Source organism: Xiphophorus couchianus, chromosome 20, assembly GCF_001444195.1.
Source record: "Xiphophorus couchianus chromosome 20, X_couchianus-1.0, whole genome shotgun sequence".
Taxonomy (NCBI): domain Eukaryota; kingdom Metazoa; phylum Chordata; class Actinopteri; order Cyprinodontiformes; family Poeciliidae; genus Xiphophorus; species Xiphophorus couchianus.
Window position 1 is genome coordinate 11,846,667 of NC_040247.1, and position 24,873 is coordinate 11,871,539.

A 24,873-nucleotide genomic window follows, 5' to 3' on the forward strand; every position below is an offset into this window, starting at 1 on the left:
GTGTGTTCAAAACTACAAGAAAAAAATATTAAAAAATAAATGTTTTATAATTATAATTTGGAATAATTTATGTCAAACTGTCATTTTATTTTAAAACAAAAGCTAATCAGAAACGTTGCCATTTAAAACTTAAGATAACCTCTTGGGGAAAACATAACTAGACATTTACCAGGAAATATTACTGTTTATATTTAATTTATTAGTAACCCTCTCAGACCCAAGATTTACAAAAATGCTAAATAAAAAATTTTATTGAGATAAGGTGATAAATAATTTAAAATAGATTATCTCTGAATGGCTCCAGCACTTCAATTGAACTAAGAAACTGGCATTTGTGTGTATGAGGTACAGAAAAAATGTCTGAACAAAGATTTCCTTCTTAAAACTGTAAAGTTTTATTTGTGTATTATGTTTATCACATTTGTTTCCTTCTTTTGGTTTTATGTCAAAGCACCTGAGGTAAAGAACTCTTGCTAAAATGAATAATTTTGTATTTGGCAGTAGCTGAGGATTATATTAATCCCACTACTTGTATTCCAGCTTCTAATAATTCTTCTGCAAAACAAATGCAGAAGTGTTCCTACTTATGCGCCTCTGCAGCTCTGCCAACAATAATGATTTTATGTGTAAATGAATAAATCATGTTGGTCAAATACATGATTGTCAATACAGTTTTATCACTCTTTAACTATACTGCCTTATAATAAGTATTACTGCCTTCTCCTTCAGTTTAGTGCTTGTAGAAATTGGTCATTGAAGTCCTGATGGCGTCTGACATCAGTGGAGCATCGTTATCCTCTGAAGACCTCAAGCTGCAGTTTGCACCCTTCAGCAGCGCGTTGGAGGCAGGCTTCTGGCACCAGCTCACCCAGAAGAAGCTCAATGATTACAGACTGGACGAGAGCCCCAAGTGCATCAAAGGATACTATTATAATGGTGAGTGGTAATGTTACATCCTGGGACTTTACTAAGGAAAGACTGTTTATTCACTGAAACACTGAATAAACAGTTCATCATTGTTGTGTTTATCACACAACAATTGAAATGAAGTTTTTGATCTGTATTAAACCTGACAGGTGACCCTGTCGGCTTGCCCACTCGTCTGACTTTAGAGTTCAGCGCCTTTGATGTGTAAGTAAAACACTCTTGTTGTTGTTGTTGTTTGGTTTTTTTTAAATGGTCTGAGGTAGTTATTTTGTTGATATTGCATTTTTAATACATCAAATGGATTAATTTACAGTGGTATCATAACAGTGAATTCATTAAAACTTGCTATTTGGCTAACAAAAATGAAAAAGGACAAAATGAGGAAATACAATGTTAACGATACACAATTGAAATTTGTTTATTTTTGAGTTTTTATGTTTGTGAACCAGTTGTATCACGTCAGTTAGAATCCTCTAATATGGATGAGATGAAAAGCTAAGCAGAATGCCATTTTTGAAAGAAACCTGTAAGATGATTCATATGTATTTTATCACATCCTTATAGAGAACACATCGGACATGTGGAAGAAGGTTCTCTGATCAGTCACTACATGCAAACTCATTGTGTAAAAAAATACAAACAAACAGTGTACCTCATCTTACACACACCCTTCCCACAGTGAAACATTATAATAGCACCTTCATGTTGTGGGGGTGTCTTATTTAGGCACAGTTCATGAAGAGAGTCAGCATTGATTGTAAGAAAGGTGGAGGTAATTTTGAAAGGAAAGCTATTCCACATTCCAGCTGTACAATAAAACAGTGTTGATCAAAACTTGTTTATACCACTGGTGAGCATTTTAGGGAAAAAAAAGTTTTATTTCCTGGTAGAATAAAATCTCTATGTATTTCCCCTTTCTTAGTCTATATGGGCAAAATGATGCATATTTAAACTGAAGACCCCAACAATAGCAATAAAAACAGAATTTATCTCTTATATTCTACATTATTATTGCACAGATATTTTTATCAGGGAACCAAGCAGTGGCACTTGTATGGATGGAATATCTGGACTTAAAATTGTACCAAGTGTTACTTGTTATATAGAAACAGTCTTGACCTTGATGAAACAATGGCTTTTCTTGAAAATGAGACTCTCTTCTTGCAGCTCCCACGAGTCACCATCGAAATCCCAGGTCTTGTTGACACACTTGCTGCACTTTCTTTGTTAATTTGCATTGCTACAAGATTGTAAATGTATTTATTGGTTAGCTTAGAGCAGAAAGTATATCGTTTGAGGTCCAGAACTATTAGTCAGTTTACTTGTAGTTTAAAACTGGATTGAACAAGTGCCACATGTTCCACTCTGCAGATGCCGGTGCTTTTCCTCTCATTCCAAGTAGCTGTGTTTCACCTTCACCCCCTTATCAGCTAAAGGAAGCCTCTTGGCTGTCATGCTGGGTGATTCAAGTGTCTCCTGTGTAGTGGGACTCGACACACCTTCTACACTAGTCACATGTGGCCAAACAGACCCGCGTCCTTTGGGTTTTCAGCAAGCTACTCTTCAGCATGAGCATTTTGCACCAATAAAATGCTGTGGGGCGTTAGTAATTTATACTCTTTCAAAGTTATGAGGAGAATGACAAACAAAAAAAGCAAACAAAAGTCATTATTTAGTATAGCAGTTCAGAAAAAGGATTGAACTGTAATGCTGCCCATCCTCACCGAATCTGGGTTGTCACTTTAGGGAACAACACTCTCCTCCACTCGATTCACAACAGCACTTTGAGTGGGAAACTGGAGATGGAGAGAAGAATAGCATGCAGGTGCTGAAGGAAAATGAGTGTTCAAATAACACATGAGAAGGAAGGAACTAATCAGTTGCCTGAAACAAACCTCATTAAACACACACAGAGATGCACTGTCACTCTCTCAGCCAATGAGTTGGGCTCACCTGTAACTCGTCAAACCACAAATAGGGTCGAGAGAGGAAAGGTGAAAGATCCAAGAATACACACGAGGTTGAATGTGTTAACACATTACACTGATGGAATAATACTACACTATAAAGCAAGAGTGTGTTTATATTCAGTGCTCCATCAATGTATGCTTTTCATACAAGAAAAGGACAAAAATGGGTTTGTCTACCTTTTCTTAGTTCTTGAAACATTAAAACTGTGTTTGCTCAGATCATTTTAAAGCACTTAAAATATTTCAACATGAGCTATTGGTGTGCATACCTGTTTTCTACTCTTTAGAGCTTGTTCAGTTGTCATAGAGCTGGTTCATTTATCAATAATTGATTTATGACTGATTTGGAAACGCAATAAAATGGCTAAGATATCTTAGTGCACAGTATAGTCACTGTATTTCACTTTCTGCCTGATAAATTTAATTTACCTAATAATTACTTGGCCACTTGGTGGCACTCATAGAACAATAACATTTCTTTACCAGGTGTCAGCTGATCTGTGCTATAAAAAACAAAAAGAGGTCATGACAAAAGTAATCTACTCCTATCTGAAACAGCAGAACACTGTGAATTACTCACTCTTGATCCCCATACACATGCACCCTTCAAAATGGTAATGCATTAAAAGCAACACACTTATTTCAAAGGGGTGACATGACTTAATTTTCTCGCAGAGACCCCATAATGCATCAGCATAAAGTGAGAGTCTTGTATTGTTGACATGTTCTTTGCTTTCTAATCACTTGTTTTATTTCAACAATTTAATTCTTCTTGTTGTTAGTGATGGTCCGACTCCGGCTCGTTGTTGTCCAGCTCTTGGTATGCTGTATAACACCAACACACTCGATGCCTTTAAGGCTGTTGATAAAAAGGCTCTGCTGGAGAAAGAGGCCAAAGAGGTACAGGGTGTCCTTAAGGAATTTTCACAGACACAAATATGCTTTCAGATTCATTCATGTGGATTTAATGTCTGTGGAACACATGTTAGAGATGGTCACAAAGTTGAGCTGGGCAAAGAAAAAAAGAAGATTGAACAATTGTTTCCTGTGTAGATATGGGAGGCCATACAGTCTGGAGCTGCACTGAAGAACCCTTCTGTCCTCTGCAGATTCATTCTACTGACCTTTGCAGTATGTGTTTTATAGATAACCATATAAATTTCTTATTTTCATATATCTGTGATTTTCTGTTTTTGTTTTTTGACATGGACATCTTTATAATTTTGATATCCCTCTGACATCTCTTTGCAGGACCTCAAGAAATACCATTTCTACTACTGGTTCTGTTTCCCAGCACTTTGCTTCCCAGAAGGATTAAAAATTATTCAGCCGCCTGTTATCCTAGAGGAAGTTTTCTCTCCAAAACAGGTTGGCCTTTTTAAATTATTATTCACTGAATAAAATATCTTACATTTTTTATTTTAAGTTATAATGTAGCGTAATTATTTCTCATTTTCTAAAAAGTAAACTTTTAGGCTAAATTTGTGTTCAAATGGGAAAAACATATTTCTGACAGTTCTAAATACTCTATTGTGAAATATATTTCAAGCATCTTCTTTGCAATGAGATAGAAAATGATACCACACCCAGTGCTGAGCATGTTTTACTTGCATTTGGGAAAACAATTTAAATGTTTCTCAGTAGTTAGGCTAACTACTATTAACAATAAAAGTCATAAAAAAGTATTTGTCAACATTCAAGATTTGAGATTGTATAAATGTGTTACTCTTTCAATATGATTTAAACTGTCAAAATTAAGCTTTTTATTTCTGTAGCTTATAGGTTTTAAAGCAGCAGTCATATTAGGTTTAGGAATTTGATGATTCAGTTACCTTCTACTTTCCAAGTCAGACCCCAAACTTTGGCAGATATAAGATTTTTTTTCTGACTTTGAACTTTGATTTTCTGTTTTTAAATCAAACCCACAGTTTTAAAACCTTTATTTCCACTATGTTTTGCCATTGGACAATTACATGGTTAATAATTAATATAAAAAATATTGCACAATATTAAAATGTGATGGTGATGTTACTGATGAAACTTATGATGATGATTCCACTTGTAGTTCTAATTGTAATCTGTGTTAGGTATGGACTTTTACTGCAATGTGTTACACACTGGATCTTACATTGTCATGCAAAATATTATCTTGTTTGGAATAAACAGTTTTAGGCAACAAGTTTTGCCTTCCAAAATAAAATTTTTCTGTATTAGTAATGCACACACCAATATGGTGAAGGCGATATATTTGAGGCTTAGTAGCCTTAGTAGCTTAGTAGGTATTTTAATGTTTGTGGCATGTATTAACTTCTAAACTCACAGAATATTATTTTGAATTTTTTGTAGCAGAGAAATAAGTTGCATATGAGCATGCTTCTGTATCTAACCAATCACAGATGACAGATGTCTTTTTTAAGGAAGGGAACATTTCCTAACTCTTGTTGGTAGTTATTAATGTTTTAGCTGATAAATAGCTTGAAAATATTGAATGTTTTAATATTTATTTGCATGAACATGTCTTAACAATTAAATGTGGTAGTGGTAGTTTAGGAAATCTGTTTTAATTGGGTCTTGGTGTTCTTGGCAAATTGCTGTCTTTTTAAATTTAAAAGTACATTTAGCCAGTAATCATGCTGTATTTTGTAAAAAGCCAGATGTATCTGTTGATAACGTAAACATTTAACTCTTGTGCTATAATTTCTCTGTCAGATCTCAGCCCTGCAGGAGGCCTATGATGGCCTCTGCATAAAGAGAGGGATCACTGCAGTTCCTTTTTTCCTGATGAAATATGCTGATGATGCTGTTCAGATGGCTCTACTTGAGGACTGGGAGGCATTTTTTACTGACACTAAGAAGGTATTTTTATAAAAACATTATATTATGCAAATCCATGAATGAATTGATTTCCGAAATGTTTTCTAAGGCAAATATATATCACTTATTTCTTCTTATTAGTATTGATTTAAAGAGTTTTAAGACATTTTGTGGGGTATTCATAGGGCCATCAAATGACATTTGAAGCTGTTTTCAAAAGGGACTGTTCTTGTTTTGTTTTTTTTCTCATTTTATTTCACAAAATCAGATACAGAGATGCACAGTCATCTGGGAAACGAATCACTTTTCTTTGATTTTTCCAGATAACTGTGGGCGTCTATGATCCATGTACTCTGTCACAACATCCGGGCTGGCCTCTGAGAAATCTCCTGGTCCTCTTGGCCAAGCAGTGGTAAACAAAACATTTGTGTTCGAGTCTGTGTTCATGCAGAGAAAAGATGAGGAAATCTTCTAAATGATGTGTGCTGAAACAGTCATTATGAAACAGTGAATTTCAAGAAGTATTAGTGTATGATGAAATGTTTGATGCGCATGACACGATATATCAATTAACTGTGATTCTTGACTTTCACTTTTATTTATAGCGCATCTGGATTGAAAAGCTAGTGCATACTATTCAGATTTAATGAAATAGTGCAGCACAGATTTCAAGCAGAGTTGTTGTAAAAAGTATTTTTGATAGAACATTTTAGGAAAATGTTTAGAGGATAAAATTCTTAACAATCCTTAGTGAAGTTGGTGCAGGTTGTTTAATTTGTGCCAAACATTTAGTACATGAGTTCTGGGTAGAACAGGATCAAATATTTACACAAAGATCAGGGAGGAGGTAATACGGGCATCCAGTGGAGTAACTATATCTTTTTATTTATTATATCACAATCAGAAACTTTGCTCCTATTACACAACTAACTGTAAGAAGGTCTGTCTGAACGTCTCAAAGTTTAAGTTGAAATTTTGAAGCAATAAGATGAATGAATTTACAATGTATAAGATAGACTTCAAAGAACTTCTGAAACATAAAAATTAAAGGCTGCATCTATCCACTGATGTGGACTGCAAGAAAATTAATTAACAGTTCCAAAGAGTCCATTTTGAAAACATAGCTTGGTAGTGACTCAGGTAGTTGAGTGGATTATTCACTTACAGCAGAGTGGGTAGTTTAAATCTCGACCTCTTGGGACTCATCTGTGTTACCTGAGACTGCATCTAATGGCGGGATGAAGCACTTTGTAGAGCCACACATAGATTAAAGGTGCTTTGAGGTGCTCTATATTAATTGAGCAACATTACTTTGTGGTTCATGACAACAGTGGGACTGATATTGAAAGCAGAATTAATCTTTCTCCCATTAATCTGTTTATAACATGTCAGTTTCTAAAAATAATAATGAATGTTTTGGACGGTGTTTTTTTCTGTGTAAATTACAAATCATATTTTATGCTATAGCTCCTAATTCTGGAGATTGCTTCTAAGCTTTATGTGCACATTTAACCAAATTTAAAAGTACATTTACAAAAAAAAAGTGTCAATTAAAGAAGATGTGCTTCGCCATATAAGCAATATATTATAGAGATTTTTCATTTTTTAAAACACAAACAGCTGACCACAGTTGAGGGCAAATTCTCGAAGCAATCTGCAGGTATGGCAGTGCTGTAAAAAATAGCTGTAACAAAGAGCAGTTGTTTATTGTCAAAGCACTTTGATTAGACCACTCAAAACCTTTATTTATTTCTAGCAGAAACCTGCTGGGCTGCTGACTTTACATGAGGTCATGCTGAATAATGTGAAATTGTAGAAATAATTGAACAAAATATTTTTCAAAATATTATAACTTTGCCCAAGTGCAAAGTTATTATGATTATTCTTTATTCTGAGAATACATTTGTTCAATATCAAATAATTTTTGCATCATATTTCAACAAACTACATTAATTATTTTTTTACATGAGACACTTTTAACTTATTCTTATTTACTAAATCTCTCTTAAAAGGACAAACCATTCCACTTTAACTTTTTGTGTTTTACTATATGCAGCTGTGCAACAGAAAATCACTCATTATCTTCAGATGTTACTGTGTTGAGGAGAACATCAGGCACAAAAATTTGCAAACAGTATGTGCAAAACATTTTTAAAGCATTGAGCATTTTGTATTTGGTTTCCCTCCTCTGTAGAATAAAAGCAGTATTTTAAATGCTGCCCTCCTCCAGTCACAGATGTCCTTCTGAAGGTGTTGGCACCAGTTTTGTGAGGCTGCTGAAATCTGTTTCACAGGTGGCCGAGATGAATTAGTTGTACCCGACTATCAGTAGTCACAGGTGGCTGACCTACAAAGGTCCCAGTAATGTTATAATGCTTGAACGTTTCTATTTCTGCTTAAGATGATTCATTTTCTGTTCTTCTGTCAATCATCCATGACATTGTAGAGAAACATTGAAATGCGAGTCATTTTTATAAACCTGGATCCAAAACTTAAAGTGATACCAGTGTTTGTATTAGAATGGAATATTTCAGGGAAGAAAAGGAGGATAAAGTGATATTCAGTTTGTCTGACCAAATCAGTTTAAACTCTGCTTTATTTATCTTTCTTAGAGCTTTTAAACACAAGTGGAAACGAGTCAATTCAAATCATAATTGCAGTTTACCAACTTGAATTATAACAAACTGGTAATGGCATAAAAATCCAAAAACGGCAACAAGTAAAACTGCTGATTTTAATACCTACTGTAAAGTTAATAGTTAATGAGCTGTGGATGCCCTAAGATCATGAAGACCATTTAGCAAATAAACATAATTTTGGTCATTCTTACTGACCTGAAATGAAGAAGTTTGGTCTTATTTCATCTTCAGTCAGTGGGGGAAAAATGTGTTTGTATTTTTTTATTCTGTGTATGTAAACTTCTGGGTTCAACGGAGATTTGCTTTTAGAGAGAACCTAAAGCACATCCCTGTATCAATTAATTTAAAAGCTTTCGGTGGTTGAAACTGTGGATATAATGACGGCAAAGAAAAAGAATATGAACTTACAAATGGGCAGATATATAGAGATAATGCTAATTTAAAAAATCATATTAATATATTTTTTTATATAAATAACTATATCGTATGAATCAATCATTTAGGTTACATGTAACTACTTTAAAATGTTGATGGGTTTTTCAGAAAACTATAAAACTTGTTTTTAAAATGGATGCAAATATGACATAAGAAGTACTACTTAAATTACATTTAAATGTGACATAAATATCCTGATCATTTAAAATGTAGATTGCACATATATATCTTGTGGTTAAGATCACTTACTGTAGCAGCACTTCAACCAAGAAACTACTCTAACATAATAATTTATTAAATAAAATGTAAAGTAAAAATAAATTTAAAAATGCCATCTTTATTTTGTCTTTAAAGTCTGTACTTTGAAGTATATGGATAATTCAAATAAAACATAACATTACATAACATTATCTTGTTTTAGACACTACATTGACGCTACTACATGAGCAGGTATCAAATCTTTCCTAATGAGAATTAATAATATTTAATCTAACACACTTACTGAGCCTTTTTCTATGTTCCAATGTCACATGAGAATATCTTTAACAAAACTGCAGATTTGTTCAGATCAGTAAAAGAAGATTCTCTGGAAACTTCTGAGATGTGATTTACTGTCAACATTTGCTTTTTTTTAATTGTTTGGTTTAGTTTTTTAGCATTAATCTTTTGTTTGAAAAAGTTTTTTTTATTGCTTAAAGCAGGAATTCCCATCGAGCTTAGCCTCATCATGTAAAAACCTAGTTGTAGTTTCCATGCAGTCAGAGGGAGTTATTATCTTATCAAAACATCCCTCTGCATTACTACACTGTCAGACAAAAACTGAGTATTTGATTAATTGTTAAGAAGTAGCCACGATGTCTCTAGTATTTGCCTGTTTGGTTTTTACTGAGCAATCCAAGAAATTTTGGACTACTTCATAAAAAGTAGTGCAGGGTCTGTGTTGGTTTTACACCAATAATGAGAGAGGCAATAAGGGTTAACTTTTATTTATCTCTTTAATGAATGAGTGATGTTCTTCTGTGTGTCAGGGGCTCTAAACTGGACCTGGTGGAAGTGCTGTGTTTCAGAGACCAAACTCTGCAGGGAAACCGCTCCATCCAGCACAGTGTCCTCTTCCAAGTCAAGCTACCTGAGCTTCCCAATAACTCAGGTAATGCTGATATCTTTGCCCACCTCTATTTGTCTTCTCACATGTCTTTACATCTTCACAAATGCACTTGTTTTTTTTTTAAGCATAACTCTGCCCATGCCAAGTGTGAATTTGTCTCTTTGCTGCTGATGCAGTCCGAGTTTTATTTCTCATTCCTCTGAGAGACTACTCATTTCAATCTAATCTCAAAAGTGTTTCTGTTATCCTTTTGTCTGCCGAATTAGGAGTGAAAACAATTTAAATGGTAATGGTGGCATTGAAAGAGGAGTTGCTCTGTGATCTGGAAAAGGTTTATGTTAAGTTTCAATGAGGCGTCTTTGTTTCTCTCACCTTTTTCCATTCGGCACATCACAGCTTTTAATTAAATCACTGTGAATGTGTTCAAGCAACCAAAATAAATGTAACTGTTCTGAGTACGTCTGCATATTTGGTGGCGTTTTGAAAAGCTAACCAATCCACCTTGTTCTGATTTTTTAAATATGCATGAGAATAGGCATTGCTGTCATATAGATCATAAAATAAAGAATAAAAAAGTCACATACATTGCTGTAATTATATTCAAGAAAGCTGATTGAAGATAAAGATTAAGTAATTTCACTGCTTCCCATTTCAATCAATCTATTTGCTTATTTTACACTACAGCACATAGTACCACAGCAACCACTGCAGTAAATAAGGAGTAATGTTGCACTAAGTATAATGAAGGGGACTGCAGATACCAACAAATTACCACATCGTTGCCTTTTAGTGTCCAACAGTTTAATAGAATAAGTCAGTCTTCAATGTTAAAAGTCCTAAGATGAATTTTAATGCAGAATTTTCATTGATTATGAAAATTGATTGCAATATTTGGCTAAATTTGTTTTAAAAATTTTTGCTTATTATTATCTTAGTGTGTCTTAAAAGTGTTGGATGGGAGAAAAATCCGAAGGGAGCAATGGGACCACGGATGGTCAACCTGAGTGAATGCATGGATCCTAAAAGGTAAAACCTTCGGAAAACTGGTACTGTCTATTGTACAAAAAGCTGAGAACAAACTTATCTTAATGCGTGTCTTTGTGACCCATTTAATTGTTGAAACATCTGAATTTTCCCACTGAAGAACAATAAAATATATTTCTATTCTATTCTGATCAAATCAAACTCACAGTCAGCTAAACATGGCTAATATTACAGGTGATTGTATCAAATTAAACACAAATTGTCCCTTTTAATAACTGCTGTTTCAAAGTCAATCTTCTTCCTGACAACCATTCTTCAGTACTATTATTATGACCCACTAAAAATGTGATTCATAGTCAGATTCCAGCTTCTGACATCGTTCCTCCGTAATCTTGGGGAAAGGCCTCCAGTTCATTAATATTCTTGAGTTAGGTGTATTACCATATATTCCCATAATAACGGACTTGATGAAACTCTTCACCAAGAGTCCCTGAGCCCACATATTATATTTCTAAACATATGCTTGTATGAATATTTTTTTCTCTGGGGTTGAAAAATTTTGGGTCCCTTGCAGTGACTGAAAGTAGGATATAGTGTTTAATGTGCATAAAATGTTTGCAATATTGATTCTGTTCAACTTTTCAAAGTGTTCTTCTATGATTGGTTTATTGCAAACACCTGAATGATTTTTAATTTTGCAAATAAAGCTAATTCACAGTGGGAAGTTGAATAATTTCAGGTGTAATCAGAAACTGAAGGCATTTGTTTTTTTCATTCTGCTTCCTGCAGACTTGCAGAGTCATCAGTGGACCTGAACCTTAAATTAATGAGATGGAGGCTGGTTCCTTCTTTGGACTTGGACAAAGTGGTCAACACAAAGTGTCTCCTTCTTGGTGCTGGGACTCTGGGCTGCAATGTTGCCAGGACCCTCATGGTAAGACGGAAGGATGAAAGATTGATCCATTATTTGGCAAAGATAAAATAATCCAAATGAACATACGTAGAGTACACACTCTACTTCTTTCTCTAACTCTAACACAAATAGAAACATGCTTATCAATACACTCCTTATTCCCCATTTATTTGGTAAAACAGACAGTGAACACAACCTTTTTGCATGGTCTCCTTTTACCAAGGACTAGTTTGAAATAATAATGCAACATTTTGTTGTAAGATACAAACAAGCATTGATGAAGGACTTGAGTGACGTCTATTTAATTTTCTATTTTTGTTTCTACCCGACCCCCATCTCGCATGCAGCTAATTCATTATTTGAACTGAGCACAATCTGAACAGAACATAATTAAGTTATTTATGCTACTAAATAATAGAATTATAATTGTATAAAAATTTATATAAAATCATTGAACACTGGAAGTGATTTGTCTCTTGCTGGTGATCCACATCTGATTTGTATTTAAAAAAAATTCAGAATAAAATCAAATGACAGATTACAGAACTTCCAAATTCAGATTATTTCATGTCAGAGGTTGAAAGTACACACGGCTATAAACAGCAACCTTTCTGTACTCCATCTGGCGTGCCTTGGTGATATTTGCTGAAAGTTTTGCTCTCTCTTGCTGAATGAACCAGACATTTCTCAACGTGTGATAGAAAGTTCCCTTTAAATAGCTTCCTCTTATGACTTCACTTTAAACACCTTGCTGTTTAACTATTGACTGTAGTTAACTCAGAGTCTTCTCATCTCTGTTGTCAACACAAACAGAGCTTGGTATGGTGCAAAAAAGTTAGCAAAATTCTATTTTAATGTGAGAATGTTCTGCACGTCTAACGTTCACTGAAGCCTGACAGAAAGTCCTGTTTTCTGATGTAGTTAAAGGATGAACTGTGTGTCTCTGTCCTTCTCTAGGGCTGGGGAGTCCGACACATCACCTTTGTTGACAACGCCAAGATCTCGTACTCCAATCCGGTTCGACAGCCACTTTATGAGTTCGAAGACTGCCTCGGAGGAGGGAAATCAAAAGCTATAGCAGCTGTTGACCGTCTTACAAAAATCTTTCCGGGTGTGGTGAGTCAAACAGTAAAGATTCATGTTTGGGTTATAACCTGCTATACAAGGTCAGCGTTTGTAAAATCTTTAAACAAATGGAAATATTTGTCATCTCGTAATTTTAGTAATTATGAGTCTTTTTTTAGGCTCGTTCTACAAAATACTCTGTTGCATAGAGCAAATTATTGGATAGTATAGTAATTTAAATTTCTCCCTTGTTGAATGATTATATCTAAAGTGTCCAAAATGAGGAGAAAATGAGAAGCTGTTTTATCTGCATATTAATGGACCGGTTTCATTACTTTAGTAATTAATGACTGGCTCCACTGAGGGAGATATTTTGGTTGGATTAGCAAATGAAAAGGCAGCCAATAACTCAAAGACTGGCTCAGATTGGGTGCGATAGAGCTCACTCATTATTAAGCCTCTTGGAATTGCGTGGACCATATGCATATTTATCATTTTTAATTATCTCTGTACACCTGTTTGTATTTTACAAGTTTGGTGATTGTAAATTGTGGTCCTTATGAAGCGGCTAATGCCCCATTGTCTGTTATTATGTAATATATATTATCTGGCCTCAAAAATATTCTTGTGTGTTCTTCTGACACGTGGCTGAAATAATTTAATGCATACAAGCCAAAAACACCACATGTAGGTCAATTATATAACAGCATTAACTGTGTTTTTTCTGATATTAGACACTGTCATTATTAAGCAAAACTTTGAAAATCTGTTTACATAAGAATGTTGTTATTCTCTTAATTTTGTGAATTCAGACTCAGTGTTTTGAGTAAAATCATCTTTGAGTTTTTAATCTTCCCAAATTTGAATGTCTCGTCATCCGTGTGCAGATTGTCTGAAATTACGCTAAACTCTGACCTACACCTCGTTTGTATTGCAGTCACGACTGTGCAATTGTTTCTCCCGGTAATGAGATACAGTGGTCTGAGATAATAATGTCACCTGTGATGCGCTTTGTAAAATGCACACGCAAGCAGGTGTTGCCCCATCATGTTTATTTCCAAGCCTCTGTCTCCGTCCTTTTTTAATTTTCTTTTTCTCTTCTTCTTCTGAGAAAAAGAATAGGAAGCACAAAATTCTGCTCGTTTTCAGGCACAGCAGCTGAATCCATGTGTTCCCTTATTATTAAGGGTTTCTTCTTTCCTTTTCTTTTTTTTTCATCGGGTTGTTTTTCTACAAATATGGAGCATCAGGTGCTGAAGGCACAGAACTCCAGTAATTGAAGTGAGAAAATCTGGATCAGAAAAGGTCTTGGTGTCGAAGGGAGCAGCAGGTTTTATATTTTGACCATGGTCAAAAAATGTCATAATAGCTGGTGGAATTGCCAATATTTTGTGGTTTGGTTGATTGAGAAATCTTGTAATATTGGGTCCTCATAAAGTCTTCGCTATAAGCGTTTTCCACACTGAAATTTAATTTTCTCTCTTGGCTGCAGGCTGGTGATATGTATTGGAGTTATTGGAATGTGATTACTATCTGTACAGTGTGAACTCACCACCCGACTGCTTAGCAACACTTACGTCAAAGTTAAATGTAAATGTAACACTTTGTTAGCAGCTCCCACTCTTGAAGTATGCTAAGAGAAGCTTGTGAAATCTACTGATTCAGTAAAAGCTGCTCCTCTTATTAAAATATCTCACCTTATCCTTGCCCTTTTCTGTTTTTCATTTGAAATTACTCTTGACATTTCCAATTCTTTCATGGTGACAAATCCAGACAAAGTAATTCAGTGTTCAGAATGAACAAGCAGTGACTTGGCTTTTCTCTGTGGGATTTTATTTCTAGTCAAAACTGTTGACTTGCACAATCTAACACTCAATGATGTGGCTTTTTTCTAAACATTTTGGAGAAATGTATGAGCAAGAAAAAATAGATAACAAGGCTTATTTAAATCAACATTTACATTCTCTGGAATAATAATTACCATTTCTATACCCATTGCAATATGATATTAAATTTTTTTTTAACGGTTTTGATTTTTTTTATCATAACTTTCAGAAGTGGCTAAAAGTCCTCAAAATAATAATCAGATTTTTATATTTTTATTTTATAATTTTGTTTGTAGGTTATGTCAGTGTTGAAATGTTTTAGGTGTTTATTTTAATAAATCACAAACCTAGAATAAACAATTAGAAGCATTGCTCTTGATTGCAGCAACACAGTGCTATCTTCATGTCTAAAATAACAACGATAAATATATGGAATATAATATGGTTAAAGAACAATAAGTGGTTTTATGAATATTTTTAGTATGACTTAGGTTTTTTCATACAATATTTCTTAATTTGGAAATATGTAGTCTGTTTGATAAACCATGTAATCAAAAGCAAAAACAGTTTCCTGTGTCCTGGGGGTTGTCGAAAATATAGCGTTATGCTCTATGTGTTGGAAAAAGAAAACATTTTCAATAATAAAAAAAGGAAAAAGTTGGGCTAAATTGACTAACCTTGTTTGACTTTTGATAGGAACTACTTTTAACTTTTTGTTTCAATCAAACTATAAAAAAGCCAAAGCCTCAGAAGACGTCTGAAAAACAGACTCAGGGAGAATTGCAATAAAAGGGTTCACTGGGGGCTGAAAGTACAGCAGTAGGTGGTACTATTGAAGCTTTAAGGAGTGCTCTAATTTGCCAAACTACTTGCACTGACTTTTTTCCACATGAAAAAATTAAATCTGAAAGGTAGCTGTTGAGTGAAGCACTTTTCCCCTCAGTTATTTTTGCCCATTATTCCTACAGTTCTTGGTTTTTCTTTTTACAAATGCAGTCAGATGTTTACATTCAGTCATATTTGGTGTCAATGTCATTTGGGCTTGTAGTTATTTTGTTGAGATGCTTTTTTTTCTCAGGTGGATTGATTATACAACATAAAACTACAGTGACAATGATAAAGAATTAAATACATGTTTGATGTAATTTATTGTGATTTTCTTTTAATCTACATGACCTGATTTTTAAACGATTTGCATGTTCAGGTGCAAACTTCTTAGCAAACATGATCTGCAAACAACACACAAACAGGATTACATCAGCAAAATAACAGGTGCAGTCTAGTGCCTTCATGAAAATCAGGAAGTTCAAAACTGGGAGGAGCACTTGCAAATGTATTAACTTACAACCCATAATGCAATTTATTAAGCTGGAACCACATTGTGAGTGCTGTTTTGGCGTTTATAACTAGCACGTTTGAAAAATGGGTGCAAAAATATCTGCAGCCACTGTGGCAAGAAGGAGGAATCACAGCAACAGAAGACATTGCTTGTGAAATATTTGGAGCATTTAAGAAATATGAAATAAAAATATTAAATTGAAAGATGAGATTATATAACCCAGCAATGCCAATTTTGTGCTGCAGGATTACCAAATAATCCCAGCGCAGTTGAAGATCTTTGGTTCAGATAAGAATCCTTTTCTTGGTTGACTTATTGTTGATCAGTTAAATTATAAATCTGGGTCCGCTGTGGATGGTGATACTGGTGTTCTAGTAATTTCCAGTTTATGAGAAACTTGAACCTCTGTGGTTCCTGGGTTGTACCTAAAGCCCTGATGGTGGCAGTTTGAGTCTCCTTCCTTATTCAACTTTTATGCTCCTGTAATTTGGAACATACTTCCAAAAAACAGCAAAAGTGCTGAAACAATGAGTTCCTCTTAATCAAGGCTAAAATCCATTTTCTTTGGGTTTTAGCATCAGGCTCAGTTAATATGAGCTTTACGTTTTATGGACTAAAACTTTAATTTTAGTCCATAGACTAACGTTTCTTTACTTTTCTTATTATTTCACTGCAATGCACCCCTTTTTAATTTTATTGTTTTATGTTTTCATCATTTAAAGCACTTGTTACTGAAATATGCCATAGAAATAAAACTTCCTACACTTGCCTTGCTTTGCCAAAGACATGACTATTGCATTTACATGTAGACATGCTATAAGGAGTCTTCACTTCAGCTTGGATGTCCAAACCTAACAAGGCCACTAATTATGATTTCACTGTTCATCTCCACTGACCACTCACTCTCTAATGTTGGCTATCACATACTTGTCCTCTGTTTATACATGCAGTCATTTCATCCAAGGCTTAATACGATTGTCTCCACTTTCATTTCCTCTTACAGAGCGCTGAGGGCTACAATATGAGCATCCCAATGCCTGGCCACCCAGTGAATTTCTCTCAGGCTACGCTTTCCCAGGCCCAGAAAGATGTGGTGCAGCTGGAGAAGCTCATTTCAGAACACGATGTGGTGTTTTTGCTCATGGACACAAGGGAGAGCCGCTGGCTGCCCACTGTTATAGCTGCCAGCAAGAGAAAGGTAAGAAAGGAACAGTGCAGCATGTGAAATGAACTCACACCAGTGGCTTCGGGTTGAAGCTCAGGAGCAATTAAAGCTCCATTTCATTTTACATACGAACAACGACTGACATAATAACACGCATTGTCAAAGTGTACACCTGCAGTGGAGTACACTGAGCAAATTATCATAATGCTTTCTGAGGCTTTTTGGCCACTTTTAACTCATTAGTGCGTATTGTACATTTGATGGGCGGCTCTCTTCCACCACTGTTGTCACAGGAAACAGCTGTTTACAGCACAAAGGTCTGACGAAGGGTTTTTCATTTTAGACACTACAGAAAGCTTTTTACTACAAGAATTTACACTGGCTTTTTGTCAGCAATGGCTCTTAAAATATAAAACACCACATGTTGTGAACATGTTGTGAAAATTACATCGTGTGAAAGCCTATGTGATTTACCTTGGATTGACAATAAACCTATTGTAAGCAAATTTGCGCTAAATGCAACATTGTACTTGCCTGGTTTGGTTGCAGCACTTCTATATTCACGTTATGCAGTAATTGATCAGGGTTTGTGACCATTACTTGCAGATAGATAGAGATCTTAGAAGAACAAAGGAAATTGTTGCTGCGACGGTCAATACTCTGCTTTTACTTACTTAACACTGAAGTGTGACTCATACTATTCCTTTTTCTTATTATTTATTATAATAAATCAGTTCTATTGAGCATAAAGTCAGGAACTTGTGTTACTCCTCCTATTTTGGTGCACAGTGAAGTGTTTACTTTGCTGATTAGTTTTTTTAATGGATGGCTCAGCTGAGCAGTCGCTGGGCCTTTTGTGAGATGAGGCTGCTTTTTTTATTCAGCTCTTGTTATTATAGGCAGTGCACATTATAAAGCATTGCTTTTGTTAACTAAGTTAACTAATATGCTCTTCTTCTGTAGAGTTGGTGTTTTAGATGACACTAAAAACCAGATCATTGTAGACAAATAAGAGAGCACAGACGCAGAAAGCATTCACAATGATAAATTCTTGAAGTTAATCATTAACAGACTGACAGTTGAAGTTAGAGAAGTAAACAAATGAGGTGAAGAAGAGTCCTAAGTCACTGATTCCATGCACACCACCATCCTTGTATTAATTTTGGTATTATTTGGAAGTAAGCAAAGTTTTAGAGTTGACAGAGCCGACTTTCTTAAACTTAGAGGCCACTATATCAACTATATCAGAGTTATTTTGGTTGCCTTCAATTTTTAATTTGTGTCGGTTTAAACTGAAACATTTGCAGATTGAAAATTACTGAATATAAACATTCATTTCAATGTCTTTTTACACAGTTGATCTGTTTTTTTCTTACTGCGTAGCTTCAGCCAAGACATTATGAACTATTATTACACAGGAGTGAAAACAGAAGGACATTTAAAATGCAAAGACTGCAGATTGATGGGCAGTCATAGTAAAAATAAAGGATGTCCTCTGTCAGCTGCATTGTTCTGATGAATAAAGGATCTGATTTTTGCCACGCACCACAGGTTGAAGCAGAAAATGGACATTTTTCCTACTATTAAATAAATATCTTAGAAACTGTATATACAAATGATACAAAGCCAAAGACCATGTCATGCATTGCTTTTCTAATGTTGATTCTGTTTGGCTGCCCTCATCACTCCTAAGAATCATCTGTTAGTGACCTATCAGGTCATCAAATGTTTTTTTTTATTATTATTATGCCTGTACAGAACTAGATTGTGCTTGTCTGTCCTCAGAAGTACAGTCATCTTCAAATCAAATGAGGCACTGAATTTTCACACAGGCCAGAAATTGGATAAGTCATCAATAGCAATGTTTTTTTTACCAACTTGGACAATATATAAGTCAAAGAATAAAAACACCACAACTAACCCTCTTTCAAATGCTTTCCTGACTTTTACAAGATTTTCAATAAATAAGAAAAAGCTTCTTTTAATCTATATTTTTAAATTCTAATATACAATATTTGTGTAAAATGTTCTTGTGTTTAATGAAAAAAAGACTTCTTAATAACCATGTCATCATCTTTCTCTCCTCAGCTCGTGGTGAATGCTGCTTTAGGCTTCGACACGTTCGTTGTAATGCGACACGGTCTAAAGAAACCTCCCGTCAGTCAAAGTGTTTCCGCGGCTACAGACTCCTCTACTTCCTGTTCCTCTGCTTCCTCATCATCTTCCACTCCGGCCGGAGCTGCGCCCAGTGTCCCAGGATCCTCTCTGTTCTCCAACATCCCAGGGCACAAGTTGGGCTGCTACTTCTGCAATGATGTTGTTGCTCCAGGAGATGTGAGAAAAGCTCTTAACATCCATACAACCACCTCATGAAACACACATTCTGCAGCAGTGCAAATGGAGTCTTGGAAAACTGGTCACACGTCTAGCACCTTTTCACATGTTGTCATGTGATAACCACAAACATCAATGTATTTAGTCAGGGTTCTATGCAATAGACCAACACAGCCAAAGTGGCATATAGGCCAAACAGTATTGCTAATATTGTTTGGCCTACATGCTTCATCCTGAACATGCAAACACCATCACACAGTACAGTATGTCGATCACAGCACCATGAACTGGTTGTGGTTTTCTTGGATCACCACCAGGAGAGGTGGTCAGGTTTTATAGGAAGATTACATAATTCCAGGGAAAATCCAGAGGAAAGCCTTTTAGAAGCTGCATAAACCTTAAAACTTGGATGGAGGTTCGTCTTCCAGCAGGACATTAACCCTAAACCAACAGCCAGAGCTCTGGTGAAATGATGTAGATCAAAGTGTATTCATGTGTTATAAATAACACAATTGCAGTCGTTCTGATAACTCCCTGTACTCCAGCAGCAACATACTTAGGAGAATTATTTATAATTATTTATTCTTACAACTCTCTATTATAAATCTGCTGGAGTTAGAAAAGACAGATTGAATATTTTTAAACCAAACTGATCCACTCCAATTTCAGTGCTGATTATTTTTTGCATTTTCTTATAAGAGTTTCTTTTTGTCCTTCTAATTGTCCCCACTTGCTTTAAAGAAAAATCACACATTTATTCCTGACGTTCTGACATAAAGTGGACCTAACTCAACCTATATACTTCAGAAAAATCTTACTTTTTCCATCACCCACATCCTGCTTTTGTCCTCTGACAGCCTTTGCTTTCACCCTTTTGTCTTTTTTTTACCCTCTCACATTACCTTTTCACGTGACTATTGTTTGAGCTGCGTTCATCAGTTATGAAAGGCTAAAGCCATTTTCTAGAAACCTGCTTTATTCTTCTTTGGCTTCTACAAATATCGCCCCTCAGTCACAGATTATAGTAATATTATCATCAGAACTAGAGCCAACGGGCTGCTTTCACTGAAATTTACATGTAGAAGAGTTTCAGTTTTGGGGAATGAATAGGAAAAAAAATTAATAATGTATTGCTGATACAAGTCGCTTTTATTCTTCTGGCTGTTGTTACAAATATCTCATTACAGTGACACCAATCAGCCTTCATAAGGAAATGAAACAAGCCTCTGGACTCTAGCAAGTTTTCCTTTCCATCTATTGCTGATCCCCGGCGTTTATAGCACAATTACTACTTGATAAAGTGCAATTTTTGTAGACACTAATGGCTCATCTTTCCATCTATTGACTGGAGAGATGACCCTGCAGTCAATGAGAGGGACAAGCTGATAGTGCTGTTTATAAAAACATGGTTGCATCAATAAAAGCCTACTGAGATGGAAATGCAACTATGCTTGCCAGTGAGTCTCAACAGCTTGTGATCCTGAATTTGCCCTCAGTGCTTTCATACATAAGTGTCATGCAAAGGAGATTTTCTTCTACTCAAAAGCCATTTGGACTGGTGCTTTTATTCTTTACTTTCACTGAATGTGTCAGGCTTTATTTAAAATGATCAAGTTAGTGTTTTTGTTCTTTATGTTTTGTGAATAGTCGACCAGGGATCGGACCTTGGATCAGCAGTGCACCGTCAGCAGACCAGGCCTTGCCATGATTGCTGGAGCTTTGGCTGTGGAGCTGATGGTGTCCATCCTACAGCACAGTGAAGGGTACGTGTTCAAACATTATTCTGAGTGACTGGTCACTCTCGATTCTCTAATGGAAATATTTTTGTTAAAAAATACCCATAGCATCAGCCAGTGCACGAAACAACTGATCAGTCAATTCTAGAATTTAAATTATTGATTATCTCCATTTAATTAATTGTGCATATGACTTTATATGTGTTTTCTGAACTAATAAAACATATCAAATCATAATAGTGTTGGTTTATGGATAGAAAAAAATATGGTTAATGCAGTTGAAGCGCTTTACACTATGCCACATTCACCTACTTGCACTTTCTAATGTGCACGCGTTCATACACTGGTACACAGATTGGTATGTGACTTGGGATTAAGTCTTTTTCTCAGGGGCAGATCAACATGTGACAGGGAGAAACTAAACTCCAGCCCAAAATCGTCTGATTGCAAAATGCCAACTCTCTCCACTGAGCTACAGTCGCCCCATGGCAGTTCTCATTTTTAATGCTTTGATTAAACAAAAAAATTCTAAGAATTTGACTTGATGTTCGTGGTTAGAGAAATCAGTTTTGTGTGTTTCAGATTATTGTGCCCTGGTTTGCATAAATCAGAAATAAATCTGCTGTGGTTCAGATTTACACTTCAAAGAAGAATAAACATTGGCTAATAATCTTCATCAGGTTACTTTTTTTTTTGAGTTATTTGATTTTGTTTAAGGCTTTTGGTAAATATCTCTCAATTCTTTGTAAATCAAGTGTTCAATATGTTTATGTTTTTTATGGTTTTTGTCTTATATTAAAGTCTGACCTGCTGTTAACATATCTACAGTGATGTATATATGAAATAGTTTATGCTCCAGCTTTGTGATACAGAAAATCTACAGCATCCGAAGCTTCTCCTCAGTAAGCCATTAAACCTGCTTTGTAGTGCAGGTCCCTGATGTCCTGATATTCTGTCATCAAGCAGCCGATCACCCTCTAACCGAACTGTCCTTTGGGAAGCTCCCAGATGGCTACTCTTGTTTTTATTCATGAATCAAATCAGTAATTTCACTTGAGGGTTTGCATCCCCTGCGACAGACTGGCGACCTGTCCAGGGTGTACCCCGCCTCTCGCCCGGAACGTAGCTGGAGATGGGCACCAGCAACCCTCCCGACCCCATTAGGGACAAGGGTGAACAGAAAATGGTTGGTTGGTTGGTTGGTTTGCATCCCATTCCTCCCATTTGAGGGATTCATTTTTCTTCAAATAGTGCTCCATCTTGTCACTAAGCACCATAATACAGAGAAATAACAATCTGTACTTTTGCTTCTAATATCCTTTACATCTGAATGTGAAGTGAATGACTCACTTTTCAAGGAATTGTACAGATTACTGCCTTAATAAGCAGCCCTTAGCACCAGCAGTCATTTGAATTTGCAGTGAACATTGATCACGTTGTCTTATTGATGGAGGAGCGCTACAGCTGATGTTTTACGGTGCTGCAGGCATTTGTGTCACTACTGTTTTAGTTTTTTTCCCCCCTTTTGACACCAAGGTTCAGTGAACTCTTACGTTCTCTTTGTGATCTGTGGTCGCTTGATATTTTCTGCACCTAGTTCATGTTTTTTTCAAAATGTTGAAGGAGATGTTTTCCTGCCTATTGAGTGTGTAGTCATGTGGACCGGTGTGTCTCTGTAAAAGAATAGAGTTGTGCAAGTGTGTGTTTTTACTAAAGAGGTCTGAATCTACTAAATCTACTTCTTTTAAGTTGGCACTCAATGCATGTTCTTTTTGTTGCTTTTTAACCCGCTCATATTGTACTTTTATCCCCAGAAGTCCCCAATAGCGCATATTTATTTCTCAGTTCCGAGACGCACATAATTGGCACGTAGATATTCAAGCAGTTTGACAGACATTGACTTTGTAAAACCACTGTCAACTCAGTGTGAAATGTGAAATGTTGATAATTGTTGTTCACATGAAGAAAAGTTTTTTCAAACTGGTTAGGTTTACTCGTAGTCATGGAGCTCATACAAAAGCTCAAGTGTTCCTTCTGTCTGCATTTGAGATCTGAAAGCACAAATGAGCTCAGTGTCTTTTTGTATTCATGCCAAGTTTGAATTACATGTTTCTTTGTATTTGGCCAACATCTCAAAAGTGTAAAAAGCTACATTGGAAAAGCATGTTGGGCTGAACAAGGAACACCCATACAGTTAAAACCAGATGTTTACATACATTGACTGAAAAGGAACATAACCTTACTTTTAGAGTGTTTTTCTTGCATTTTTCAAAGTAAACATACAGTTTATATAGTACCGGTAGATTTTTCTTTTAGTCCACAAAATTCTCTTCTTTTATGATCCCTTCTATTTTGTAAAGTACACCAGTCCCTATCAAAGCAAAAAAAAAATCACAAAATGAGTTTGCCGTTCCATACTTCACAGCTCCTTCTCCGCGGGCGTATCTTGTTTCCTCCCCAATCAGCCTGGCCAGATATGTCTATATTTGGAGATACTGGGTGGTTTTTAGAACCCCCTTTAGGGTGGTACAAGTCAAACTCTGGGTATTGCTCACAAGTCATATGATTGTCAGCAGATAGCATTGTTGATTTACTTCAACAGCAACATCTTTATATCTGCAACTAGACCATAGGTGTTGGTTTTTATCAGTTGTGGTGGAAGAATGCATACATAGTCTACTGGACAGGCAAACCCACAATGAACAAATAGACTAAGAGATTTTAAAGAAACTGATTGCCCAACAGTACATGCATAAAATAAGATCACCAGAGCGTCGCCCGCTGCTCTTTGCACATTCACGACACTCAGACGCTTCCCCTCTTCCCCCACATTGTTCCTGCCTACGTTCACGCCAAACTTAAGTGAGGAACACAACGCCAATAGAAACACACCCATCTTGGCTAGAACCGGGCCGATATTAACCGATATTAACCGGCTAGAGACTTGACAATGGAGAAGGGACTCTTGAGATGATGTTCTTAGACTTGTAAGCTTCAAGCCCTTCAAGTTTACTTTCATCAGAATATAAGGACATGTCTCCAAAAATGTATCTCTTTTTACTGCAGTGCATTTTGAAATTGTAATCAAGCTTTCTTTCTATGTTGCTTTCTGAGTAAAAGCTTCTTCCTTGCTGAGTGGGCTTCCAGTGCAAGTTTTTTGTCACTTTGTAGAGTGACACTCTTTTAACACCATCTGACAGCATCTTGACAATCTGTTTTGCTTTTGTTCTGGATTTTGATTTGCACAACTTGAAATTGCACCTTAAGATCAACCAGTCTTGTGGAGGTTCACAGTTCTCCTCCTGAGTTCTCGCTGATTTATAATGTCACACAACGAAGCAGTGTGTTTGTGGTGTTGCCTGATACAGCCATGAGTGGGCCTCCATTTAACTAAAATTCTGTGAATTAACCAATCAAATACTTACAGAGTAATGGTGTCATCATCTGAGACTTACCAAATTTTAATAAAGTTAACTTAGTGTATATAAATTTCTGATTGATGTATTATACAGTGCACCCTACTTGCAGCTCGTAGCTCATCTTCATGGACAACTGACACATAGAGGTTTGCTTTGCCTTTTCAAAAGTTCAGTGTATTTAGAGGTTTGTAAATATGAA

At 35.8% G+C, this 24,873-nt stretch overlaps 1 protein-coding gene across 3 annotated transcripts in view; it reads left to right on the forward strand.

Moving 5' to 3' along the window:
- The window catches only part of atg7 (ATG7 autophagy related 7 homolog (S. cerevisiae)), a 72,357-nt gene that overhangs the window by 1,260 nt on the left and 46,224 nt on the right, over positions 1–24,873 (forward strand). For all 3 annotated transcript variants that reach the window (XM_028001717.1, XM_028001716.1, XM_028001719.1), the window contains exons 2-15: positions 730–936; positions 1,077–1,131; positions 3,680–3,797; positions 3,951–4,028; positions 4,149–4,265; positions 5,607–5,753; positions 6,035–6,123; positions 9,814–9,935; positions 10,829–10,919; positions 11,667–11,811; positions 12,748–12,906; positions 17,024–17,218; positions 19,274–19,519; positions 21,167–21,282. In XM_028001717.1, the coding sequence (XP_027857518.1) occupies positions 765–936; positions 1,077–1,131; positions 3,680–3,797; positions 3,951–4,028; positions 4,149–4,265; positions 5,607–5,753; positions 6,035–6,123; positions 9,814–9,935; positions 10,829–10,919; positions 11,667–11,811; positions 12,748–12,906; positions 17,024–17,218; positions 19,274–19,519; positions 21,167–21,282 (1,850 nt within the window). In that variant the 5' untranslated portion in view covers positions 730–764. The remainder of the gene's footprint in view (positions 1–729; positions 937–1,076; positions 1,132–3,679; positions 3,798–3,950; positions 4,029–4,148; positions 4,266–5,606; positions 5,754–6,034; positions 6,124–9,813; positions 9,936–10,828; positions 10,920–11,666; positions 11,812–12,747; positions 12,907–17,023; positions 17,219–19,273; positions 19,520–21,166; positions 21,283–24,873) is intronic.